Source organism: Euwallacea fornicatus, chromosome 10, assembly GCF_040115645.1.
Source record: "Euwallacea fornicatus isolate EFF26 chromosome 10, ASM4011564v1, whole genome shotgun sequence".
Lineage (NCBI taxonomy): Eukaryota > Metazoa > Arthropoda > Insecta > Coleoptera > Curculionidae > Euwallacea > Euwallacea fornicatus.
In genome coordinates this window covers 3,134,749-3,147,359 of record NC_089550.1, presented here as the reverse complement: position 1 = coordinate 3,147,359, position 12,611 = coordinate 3,134,749, and the positions used below count along the sequence as shown (strand labels likewise).

General features: G+C 40.5%; 1 protein-coding gene across 3 annotated transcripts in view; it reads left to right on the top strand.

The window, feature by feature from the left end:
• The window catches only part of side-VIII (sidestep VIII), a 142,617-nt gene that overhangs the window by 64,064 nt on the left and 65,942 nt on the right, over positions 1–12,611 (top strand). For all 3 annotated transcript variants that reach the window (XM_066286857.1, XM_066286856.1, XM_066286855.1), the window contains exons 2-3: positions 9,301–9,466; positions 11,640–11,848. In XM_066286857.1, coding sequence (XP_066142954.1) covers positions 9,301–9,466; positions 11,640–11,848 — 375 coding nt within the window. The remainder of the gene's footprint in view (positions 1–9,300; positions 9,467–11,639; positions 11,849–12,611) is intronic.

Below are 12,611 nucleotides of genomic sequence, written 5' to 3'. Positions count from 1 at the left end.
TTTTCCCCAGAGGAATTCATTTAATTCGGGTTTCTTGCCCTTTTTTCGTCCCTATTACTTCAATTTCTAACGGAGGCAGGACAATATATAAGCGTTATTAAATTTATTCTCCCATACGTTTTTTTAACACAAGACGCTGCTGGGAGGCTCTGTTATTCTGCGTCTTCGCGGTATTTGCCATTTAAGTAGATGCGTTGTAAATTACTGCATGAATTGCATTCAGTGTACGAGATAGTTAAAATGTAAATTACTCTCCGGTAGGCGGTGAAGACGAAATTAATCCTCAAGTTGGTGTAATAGTGAGGAATCCGAGAGATATTACAACCTTTAATGAGAACTAGCTTTGAGCAATATACGCAGCTAACCATCTCCTTTGTAAAGATTACCATCTTCCTAATCCCACCAAAGTCGGCCACTTCGTCAATTGTCAACCCACGGCAATTAATAAAATGTGTAACGCTTTATATTTCCAACATTTTCCATTAATTATAGCGAGAGGTGGAGACAGGGAGTGGGTATTAGCGATTTAATTTTACACGAGGCAATATAATTCCGGTCATTTATCTTTAATCCTGTTGGACCATCATGGCAGTGACGTGCCAGTGATGTGCGAGTTTCGTCAATCAGTTGGTTAAATGGCAAGAAAGTGACAGATCTCCAGTGAATATTTTCAATTTCAAGCTCGAGCACACCCAACTCCCGATCCTCTTCCGTGTCATTAGCAAAAAGGCGTGAAATATTCGAGCAATTCCTTTGAAAACGTATAAAGGTATAAGGGGGGAATTTGCGTTTTTTCAGGCAGCCCGCGATAAACCTCAAAAGGGTCAAAAGACAATTGAGAATTCGGCTCAATTAAAATTCCGTTTGTGCTTCGTTCTCAAGGCCTTTTTTAACTATTATGTAAAAGCTTTTTTTCATTTAGACCGCGATAATTTAGCACAACCACCGAGGCTCAAAAGGCCCAAAAAACAAAAGAGAATTCCGCTCAATTAAAATTCCACTTGCGTCAGTATAATTAAATCGAAAACTTGTTCCCTTTCTAGCTCTATCTGGACACCTTAATTAACCAAGGGCTTTTGAGAGTCATGCGTCGTGTCGCTCTAATGAGACCTTCTATTAATTAAAAAGTTGTCAATCGGCACAATCCATTCGTAGTCATTTTTAATTACTCAGGGTGGAAACTTAAATGGGCCACTGTGTCACTGCTCTCTAATTATCATTTCGTTAAATACGTGGCCGTGATCTGCCCGGTCAAATCATGCGAATGTTCCAGTTGAAGAGCAAATATTGACAAAAAACCCAATTTCCAATGCACACACTTTCACACGAAAGATAAACCAACGCGAACCGACCTTTAGTACGTCTTTTTTATATATAGAGTCACTTTGATCTTTCTTTTCACGATTTTGAAAGTGCCCCTTGAGTGAGGAGTCACGGGTTAATATATGCTCCAGATCCAAGAAAACCGCACCTACCACAGATTTACATCAAAACTCACGGGAAATTTGAGGACCGTCGAAATTAGCAGTAGTAGTAGTAGTAGTAGTAGTGAAGTTAGGTTTCAGGTGAACAACCACCCACTGCAAAAACAATCCTGAGGATATTACTCATGTGGTTCATAGAATTTCCTAATATTGCTGTTTCTGAGGTCGATCCAGATTGAGTGTTCCTGTAAACTCCATGAAATGGTTTAAATTTGGAATAGATTTCGTGTTATACGACTTAGAAAGTGTTTAGAATCTTCGTCAAGCTTCACTAAATCTCTGGAAAAGGGGCGAAAAGAAACCTTCAGGATCCCGCAAAATGGTAACAAAAAGTTCTAAAATAGAGATCATAGAGAAACTTCGAATTATAAAGGTATATCTGAGACAATTTTCATATGAAAATCTCCCCATATATCTATAATTATTAAAACGAAAATAAATATAACTTGTTAAAACTTCCATCAAATCTAGAAAAAATATTACTTATTACTTATTACCTTTATACCCATGATCGCCGAATAACACGAAAGAGCCTTGCAGGGGGAAAATGGACCTTTGCAGGGAGTCGATCGGATTCCCAGTCGCGTTGTTCTCCACATGGAGAATTCGTCGTCGAGTAAAGCTAACAACTGCACAATCCATTTTGACCCAGTTATCGAGAGCAAGGGTGTCCGAGACTTTCTGTCATATGTCTTGTTCTTGTAAATGCGTTATGCCCCAATTTATGTTTACCATGTGGCTTTAAATCATCCCCCCCCTCCCCCCCCCCCGGGCAACTTTTCAATACATTTATATTTTTGCTTCAATCGTAAGCACCACTCAAGAGGACAAAGTTTTCTATCTTCTGACATTTGTTTATTGGGAATTGTATTGTAAATTAAACAAACGTTAAAAAGCAATATTTTTCTCCTACTTAATGCTGCTCTTAAAATTAAAATTAATTCTTCCACGGTATGGTGGCCCCCGTAGAAATTGCTAAAAACATTAAGCACTTGCAAATCCGTATTGTTCGGATTCCATTCTACTTATTTATATTTGTGCTGCTCGACGGCCCTCCAAAGTAGAATATTATGCGAACATGCAGTTAAAATTCACAACGAGAAAATTAGTATCTGATCCAAGTACAGGAGCTTAGAGGTATTGGAGTAATACACCCTGCAACGTGACTTACATAAATTACACAAATAGCACTTCAATATTATCTGGTATTTTCCTGATATTCTCGCCTGCAATTCTTCAGGGAGACGCCATCTTTCGCCATTTTTCAGACATTCAATGTCGATATCTCGAGAACTTGTGCCCCAAACGGTTTTAAAAGACACGTCATATTAATCATTTCAAAGAGCTCTCTAGACCTACATAATTATTTCGTAGTCGCTTTTAATTCCTGAGATATAGTCTCCCGCTAAGACTGCTCATTAAAAAAAAAAAACAGCGTTTATTTGAAAAGTACAATTTTTTTAATAAAGAAAATAGACATGGAGGTTATTGATGGAACACAATATCCGATAAATGGCCCCCTCGTGACTGATGGCACTCGTTGAGTCTTTTGACGAAATTTTCGATGACATGTTGGCATAGTGACGGCTCAAATTCATCAATGGCGCATTGAATCCCACCTTTCAGTTCAGAAATTAGTTATTGGCACACACCTAGTCTTTCACAAAAAAAAAATAATAACAAAAAATCCATCGGTGTCAAATCGCATGATCGCGGCGGCCACATCGCATCAGCGCGATGCGAAATAACTCTCCCTTAAAATTTCGTCTTCAATCCAAAATGTGCATCAAACAGTGACTCGCGGGGAATGCACGGGACATTGAAGGATCACGCTTGGATTCCCAGCCCCCCCAAATGCGACAACTTTGGTTATCGACATAGCCATCAAGTTCGAAATGAGAGAAAATGGTTTTCTTCGAAAAATTATCATTCACTTGCCGTTGCTCTGACATCCATTCTGTGAGTCTTGGGCGCTGTGTGTGATCTGCTGGCTTTAAATGTTGTGTTAACTGAACCTCGTAAGCTTGCAAATGCAAATCTTTAGTTAAAATCCGCTTTAAAAGGTTTCGCGAAACTCCCAATGGCTGAAAATGATGGCGAATCGAAGTGGAAGGATTCTGGTCAACACTCTCACTAACTGCTACAATGTTTCCTTTAGACCGAGCTTGACGATCAGGCACAGGCCTCTTCTGGGTTCGAACGGAAGCAATCGCTTCAAGTTTCTCGATTAATCCGACTGATGTAGTGGGGAAAGCCGCGTTATGGCGTCCGAAAAATTCTCGATACCTTGGAACCGTCTTTAGGAAACTTTCCCCATTTTTTCGACACAATTTCTATGCATTGTGCGACCGTGTAATTCTCCATAAAGAGGACCCGAATATTTACTGCTGATAGCTGCGTAAATGCAAAGCTGTATGAGTGGCCTAAAAAAATGATAATAAATTCAAAATAGCCGGTCTTAATGGGGCACCCTATATGAGATTAATGTGACACACATTCTTTTTATTTAACGACGTAATTGAACAATAACTGATTGTTGGGTCATTCTCGCGCGTTCTAGATTCCAGCGCAATGATCTGAAGAACTAGAACTGAAATTAAATTATGGAAAAAACCAGGGATGCCCTAAGCGCAATTTCGATGCAAAAACCGTTCATATCCTTGAGACCATAGTCCCTGATGGATGGCCCTTCTAATGTACATTTTATTTATATTTTAGGGGGCCATTTGCGCAATTTATGATTCCCAACTTGCCGGTTTAAGCACTTCTCTCTCCGACAATTTTTCCAGAAATATATTATCTCTCGAATATTGCGCTTCCGCCATTTGTTTCTCGTAGATAAAGTTCATAAAGGGAGTACACCTAAACAGTTTTTCACGCAAACTTCGATACACGCAAAAGAGCTTTCAGCTTTTTCCCTTCGTGTTTTTTGCTTTAATGCCTGAGGGCTTAAAACACTACTGTTGCATAACAAACATTATCAGGGGGTTTGGGGGCGACACAAAACGGACGGACGCGAAGTTGGTGAAACAAACTGAAACTTTTGCCTGCATTATCCTGAAGTTTATATAATTTCCATTCGATGGCACATTCCAATTAATTGACGGTAATTGCAGGGATGTTCATGTATTGCATTAAATTGGCACAATTTGCAGGGGGATATTTAGTAGGGAATGTTCAACATCGCAGCAATTAGACCGTCTGGTAAATAGACAACTGATATTTCGCAGGCCTGAAAATTACTATTTTGTTAGTCCCGGGGTCCTTTTATTGTTTTAGTATCGACCAACTTTGGCACTCAGTCGGTTTTGCATTACAACGAGTTAAGTTGGCGATAGGACAGAGGGCATTTTTCAATCCGACGCAAATGGAAATATCGAGAGGGGCAACTGTCCTAACTTGACCGATATCAAACTGGAAGGAACGGTATATCCATTTTGGGGAAAAATACGGGTTGTCACACAAAAGGCTCCACAAATAACAGTCGCCACTTCTTAGACGAAAGTGATGGATAAGAGCAAACGCTGAAAGAGCCGGAACGAATATCCCATGGGGATAACTAAGACTAGACACACAATAATCTCGGAGGTAAATAACTCAAAATGGGGACGGTTGGCAGGACAAACAGCAAAAGCTTTCTTAATGTTAGTTTAATTTAGTACCCTGTAGAACTGCGCCAACAGGGTTCCCATAATTTATTGTGTTCCTGATACAGTCAACCAGGACATTCACATCGTGATCTAACCGTGCCAAAAAGGACACTCACATTTTCTAGCGGTCCCAATTAGGATACATTTTATGGCGGTGCCAATCCGTAATACGCACGTTTTATAGGGGTGTCAATTGGTATACGCACCTTTCATGGCGGTGCCGATTGGTACACTCACATTTCACGGCGGTGTCAATTGGTTCACTCACATTTCACGGCGGTGCCAATTGGTGCACTCACATTTCGTGGCGGTGTTAATTAGTACACTCACGAGTTGCGGCACCAATTTTTTTAATGGAGTCGCCATGGACCCCCGTAACAATAAGACATCTTAGCTGAGTAACTTGCGTTTCTATGGAGTTTGAACGTCAGTCCCCGTCTCGCACATTATCTAACTAAACAGCAACTTCTCAGCATCAATAAGTTATTATCCCGCTGACCGATTTCTAATTCGGAACTAATCAGCAACCACGAATATTGGGCAGCGTTCGCATCATTGCCCGAGTATTAAAGCGATCCTTTTGCTCGATCCATTTGGCAATCTATCAGAAAAGCCGTCACTTTCAGGGCTAGTTACTGCCCGATGTTTAACTAAAACAATGATTCCGGATGAGAAAGAGTCGCCCTCGAACCTGAGGGCCGACGAAGATTTATGCCGCGTTTAATTTCGAAATTAGTTGACATTGCCAGAGTTCTTAACTGCCCTGTTGAAGTTCAACTGCCGTTAAAACTTCGGAGACAGTTATTAGTTATGGCGCCAGTAAATAATCCTGCGGACGCCGAATATCCCGAGTGCTAAAACGGGCCATTAAATGTAAGGAGGTGCCAACCTACAAAAATTATCGTTGAGGTTAATGCTAAAAACAAACCCAATACAGCGCGGTTATTAACCGGATTTATTGCCTAGCTCGTTAGGGCGCATGTAATGAAGACCATGTTTCTCACTCAATTACGTGTCTAGGGGCAATTAAGTTCGGCGGGATAAAGAAAAGTCAGGGCTCAACGAGAATGCATGATGTACTAATTCCGACTCGGATTCTCAGTTCTTTGCAGTGGTGCCACCAATGTAGTTCGAAATCTGCAGGGGCGTTTTCGGGTCTGTCGGGGGGCACAATCGGTGCGCCACATTTTGCAGGAATTACAATGGGTCGCTTAATTCCCCCATCGTGGTGCCAATCCGGTGCCTCCGCACTCTCATCGTCGGCTCGTAGGGGCTCTAATCGATTTTCTGAGCAAAAGGTAGATCTTCTGCCACCGCAAAAGCAGAGTTCTGTTGTTGGAAAATTGAGTTAAAAAAAGAGGAGCCTGTGAACCTGAAACTATAGCGGGTGATTGCTTTTATTCGTGTCTGATGGATCCCAATAACGTAATAGGGTCCATTTCTCTGAAGCGATATTTAATTAACTCTCAAAAGAAGAGAAAAATGTTCTCGGGCGGTTGAAACGCAATAAACCTACGTATTGAAAAAGGATCAATCAGTAACAACATTATCTCTGCTCGTTCTGGATTAGTGCATAAATACGTGATCCAGACTATATGTTTTCCTTATCTCTCGAGAAGTCCTGAACTCAAACACTGTATCTATGCAGAGCAAATTCCATTATGGTCTAGTGTGTCTGATTATTTATGTTTGTCCAAAGCAAATGCAAATATCCAAACTGGACGGTTCAACAGGTCAATCGAATTAAGTGCAAACCAAATATCAGGCCAAATGGCTTATCACGAAACGTTTATCCGCTCAGTTTCCGTGCGTGTCCCATAATTCGAAATTGATACAAATTTGACCAAAACCTGCCAACTAAATAGTTTTGTGTGTGTGGTTAAGCCGTTTGTTGCTAAACATTCCCGTTTAGGTTTTAAGTGGTAAATACTTGTACGCGTTTATGAGCGTTTCGGGAATGAGAGCAATGAGTCATCGATTTTGAGGAAACAGAGGCGAATAGTCTATTTCGAAGTAACGGGCTTTAATCGCGAAAATCAAAGTGGATGGATTTGGTGGAACAGAAGAAAGCGCACGCAAGTAACAAAGTTAAATCTCGCCTTTGTCTGCACATCACACGTCGATCTTCGTTTCTTTTCCTTTTCCTTAGGCAATCCCATGGAATATCCCCGACTTTGATATTATAGCGTGCGAAAATAAATGCATTGAAAGGAGTGCAATTCAGTGTCACATCAAAAGCAATAGCGAGCAAAGCGGGATATGTCAGAAATGCATGAAACGCACTTATAGCACAGTAAACTGTTATGTGCAGTTACAAAAGACGAGACAGTTAGATGAGATTTATTTTTAAAATGAGATTTTTTTGCAAAAATTATGTAATTATGCCGACCGATTTCGTAGCGTCACCTCTTGCGGCAGTGCCAACCGGACTACCCGCATCACTCGACCCTGCCTCCGGGCAACACCCCGCGGCGTTCTTCCGTTTCGGTTCTTCACTGATTGATTATCTCGAAGAGCAAATTGGTCCGAGACAAAATGGAACTGCAACTTTCGAAAACTTGGGCTGTTCCGTCGGTTTTCCAGGGCTTCGGTTATTCCTTTGCGGCTTGGTAATTTAACCGGCTCGTTAGTTTTCGGTTAAAGGTGAACGAGCACCCTTTTTGCTCAAACTGTTCCGGCCCTATTTTTCCTCACTAAGCGCGAACCGTTACCAACTCACACGAAAAACCAAAGTTAAGCGAAATGCCAAATTTTTTACACCCAGATAGAACAATCTTTATACATGCCTTGGCATATCCGAAAAATTGTCGGTAAATTAGAAACCACCGCCACTATTCTCTATTGTTTTATTCAATTTGTGCCGGTGGAAAAGCAGGAAATAGAGAGAGAATGATTTAAAATGCTGACCGGGTAACAGCTCTGATAATCATCTATGGAAGATTAGCGAGGGGGCAATAATTTTTACGGATAATCATTTGGGCCTTATTAGCGCCCCCGTTTTTCATGGGGATTATTTATGGGGCCGTAATATTCCACGCTCGGCTTTATATTAGGATTATTAAGATAGGTCGGCTTGGAGGCCAGGAAGTTAATGAAATTAATTTATTGGCTTATGGAGCGACTGAATGGAACCAATGTAGGAGCAGATTGGTTGGGACGGTTTTTTGGAAGCGGACAACCTTGTCGGCACTGCTCACGGCATGAGCTCCAAGCAATTGGCACCGCTGGCACCATGATCGGCGCCATCTGCTCACGTGATTCTCTCTTAACTGACACGTGCGTAGAATATCAATCAGGCTGTGGCGCCTGCATAACATATGTTTGGCACCGGTTTTTGAGCAAGTAACTTGCTTGACACCACTTTTGATTGATCTCTCTGGTTAAACAAAATTAATCTCCTGTACTGGGATTACCATGAAACATGAATATTTTAATTTTAAGATCACACTGAATAAAGTTTGTGCAAATAAGTTTCGAGCAAATACTGAGAAAATCAGGCTCTGTGTACGTGAAATATGGGAACATTTTCAGCTTGTTGTGGCGGATTTTTAAATGAATCGAAATTATACATGCAGTGCGGCAGACACGTAAACACAAGGGTTTTGTTTGTTCTTTTTCCTTCTCCTTTCTCTCATTGGGTCCGATTCGTTAAAACCTCTGTTTCTGTGTGGAGCTCTGAGCACACAACAGAATCCTCGTTTGTTTGAGGTTTTTTTTATCGCAGCGAAAAAGGTATTTATTAGGTTATCGCTCATTCATTTAATTAAAATATTTAATTAAACTTTGAAATGGGGAAGCAGACCATCTGGGACAGCTGTACCAACAAAAAAGCTCGTACTCTAAGGTCGTTAACGCGCTCAAATTGAATTGCATCCCTAATGCGAATTAGTTCGAAATTATTGCATAAACTTAGCGGAAAATTATTCCCCTGTTAGAGAGAAAAGGAAAACTTTTTCAGTTACATTCCCGTCATGGTTGTCACAATAAGGAAATTGGTTTAGGCGGGTCTCCCTTTTAAAACATTTCGCGGCTTCCAAGTCACGTTCGCAAATGAATATTAACGAGAAATTACTATATTTTCGCGGCACAATTTGTTTTTAGCTAACAGCGAAACGAAAAGGAATAATTGTGTATTTCGTAAGCTGATTGTGGGGTTTTTGTTACAGCGACCAGTACCCACGAGGTCGAGGCGGTTCTGGGCAAAGTAGCGAAACTGCCCTGCGACTTGGAACCTGTTATACATAATGACAGAGTTCACATTGTCATTTGGTTCAAGGAGGTGAAGAATAAAAGCGACCCCTTGGCGAAGGAGAAGAGGGTGCCGATATTCTCGTAAGTAGATTTTGTTCAGCATTAAAGACATTACGAAAATACCCATTAATACAGGGTGGTCCAGTTGAAATAATCGACTTGTTGATTCTTAAAAATCGGCAATTCGTGACAGTCAAAGACATAAGTTTCTCGATCAGAATTAGTGAAGAAAACACATGTGAAATTTCGCTTTTGAGTACATATTTACTGAACTCGTGCAGTTCTTGCAATACCATACATTCTGTTATAAGCGCTTTAAACGGTCATTACACGCTTATGAGAAACATTCCATAAGCACAGAGAAGCTTAAATTCCTATTTCAGTAGCTTTAAAAATAGTCAGTTATGTTTTCTTATATTTGGATTGTCTAAAAATTTCTTGAAGTTTGTAAATTCAAATTGAGCTCACATGATTTGCTTTACGGTACGGTCCTGTCGTCTCTTAATTCATCTCAAAATTAAGTACAAAACGAGCAGTGCATCTTCTCCATCTTTCTGCGACAACTTTTCCGAACTCTACAAGGCGTCATCTTGAAAATTTCATTTAGTTTTCCCCCTCTGCCGAAACACTCTGTATGTGTCACCCTAATCGTTCCAACAAACTACCATCTTAAACTCAGCCGGCTCCCGTAATTGAACTTCTCTCTCCGCAGAGTTTTCATTTAAGTGTCCGGCCAATTGAGGACATGAAACTTTTATCCGGGGAACAATAGACCTCCGACTTTAGGGCACTCCACAGGAAAATTAAGATATCAAATTAGCTTTATTGCTGCCCATTTCACTGACCTAGGAATCCCTAATGCCGACAAGATTAATATTATTTCGATGCCAAGTCGCCTACTCACGATCATGGCGTGTATCCTCGGGAGATACATATCAGTAGCGATTTCAGCTCGTATTACCTAATATAGTAGTTTTGGCACAACCCTGATTTTTTATGAAATGCTGTGGGATTTTTCTGTATATGAAAGGCAGAGACGTGCCTCGATTTTCAGAGCTACTAGAACTTGTGAAAAACAACAAAATAAAGTCGGCAATTTTTTCATTTTTGCTCCTTTAACGTTTGTCCCCTTTCCCAACCCTAGTTGCTTCGTCGCTGATTTTTGCAATATCGGCGCAAAACTGATAGTTTTTTTTTTTTTAATAAAAAGTTACGACTTTTCTGTATGGGAAAAGGAATGGCTCACCTTAATCCGAATTTTCGTAAATAAAAGAAGAGGAAAGTCAACGTTTTTCTTCAATATTTCTTCAACATTCTCCAAAAAGAGCGAGTTCAAGAATAAGAGGAACACTGCCTGTGGTTTGAATCTTTTGCCATCTTTTCCAATTTCCTTTGGAGCGACACTAATTTTTCTAATATCATTTCAAAACTCATAGAATTTTTAAAATAAATTCTATGACTTGTCGGTATACGGAAAACACAGTGGCGTACCTTAGTTCTCCAATTTGGAACCATTTTCAAACATAAAAAAAATGGAAAGTGGATTTCCTGCATTGTTATCCTCATCCCCATCCCCCACCCTCTCGGCACAACGTTTTTGCTCTCATGGCCACTGACCTAGGAACCAAGAGAAAATATTATTTCGACTGCAAATGGAGTAATCAATCAAGATCAGGAGAGTACAGGCAACATAAACAGCTCCAGAGATGCATATCAGCAGCGATTTTAACTCATATTACCTGCTATAATGTGCTATTTGAGTTCGCTGTACATGATCCTTTTAGGATAATAGGAAATCGATATAGGGATTTAAGTTATTGTTTATACACAACGATAATGTATTTTGAATTAATTTAGACCGAATGAGGGTGTATTTCTCGATATAAACACCACTCCTAATTGACTGTATTCATGGCTCAAGCCTCCCTAAAAAATCCCTAATCTACCGCTTTAAACAACTGCAAGAAGAAAACAGTCGTCCGCCATGTGTTCCGGTTAAGGACTTTTTCCAGGGGCGTCTCCCCCAAAAGAAACGAGCCAAAGGGCCGAAAGAGGATTATGAATTATGGGACAACTATCAATCATGTTTTTCCCGTGGCTGACAGTTAAGCTGTATTTACAATGAGCGCTGAAAGTGAAAACCCCTTTATCCCCTAGATTATTGTTTAGGACTACAATATGAGAGTTAATTAATGCGGCAGCTTCATTATGCGGATGCTCTAGTTTTATGTGTTCTTTCCTGTGTCTGTTACAGACTGGACGCTAGGGATAAAGCAGTTGGGGAGGCCAAGGCATGGAAGGATGAGAAAATTCTCGGGCCAAGGGCCTCCTTTCACTCCAAGGATAAACCGGCTATCTTGAGGCTCGGTGCCGTGAGGGAAGACGATGAGGCCGTTTACTATTGCAGGGTGGATTTCAAGCAGACGCCTACGAGGAATATTAAAGTCAACTTATCGGTGATCAGTAAGTAAATGTATAACCTGTAGTTACTATCAACCATTTGGTTTCTATCTCATACTAAAGCATTAAACGGACTATTTGCATGTACAAACATCATCCGATTTAGCAACTTTAAACGAAAACCCGAACTTTCCAGTCAACCGCACAGCTCCCTAATTGATTTATCTCCAAGTACTATGATGGCCAGGACGATTAATAACTCCCAGATTTATTGCATTAGCCTGAAGCGGCTTTCGACTAAACTTCTGTATAGTGGACTTCAACACTTTCAAAGCCAGTTTGCCAAGGCTAGGAGACACAACAATTAAATTTACTATCGTAAAAGTAAACCAGCCAATTTTTATCATCCCTGAGCTCGTAAAAACGCCAGATAAGCTAGTAGGAAAATACTAAAAATATCTGACTTTCTTCATTATAATATGCAAATCCGGGGATGTAACAGAGAAAAACGCCATTGGCCAAGTCCCTGTATGGCAATAGTGGAATCCGAGTATGTCACTTTATGTCCTGCATGGTTCAGTTAACATTCCCTTTAAATGAGGACGTGAATTTATGGAGGACAATTAAAGCTGGGTGGAAGATGGGTACTTAAATTCATGGTGTTTAGATTGGATTTTGTATAAAAGATGTTATTGCTTGTTGCATTGAGTACCCAAGCTGATGCGGAGATAGAGTACCTCAATAACCCCAGTTTTCGGTCATGTGTTCACACGCTCGATCAATCACTTTGCCCTTTTTACACCCTTTTCAAACGCTCCTTTCAGGG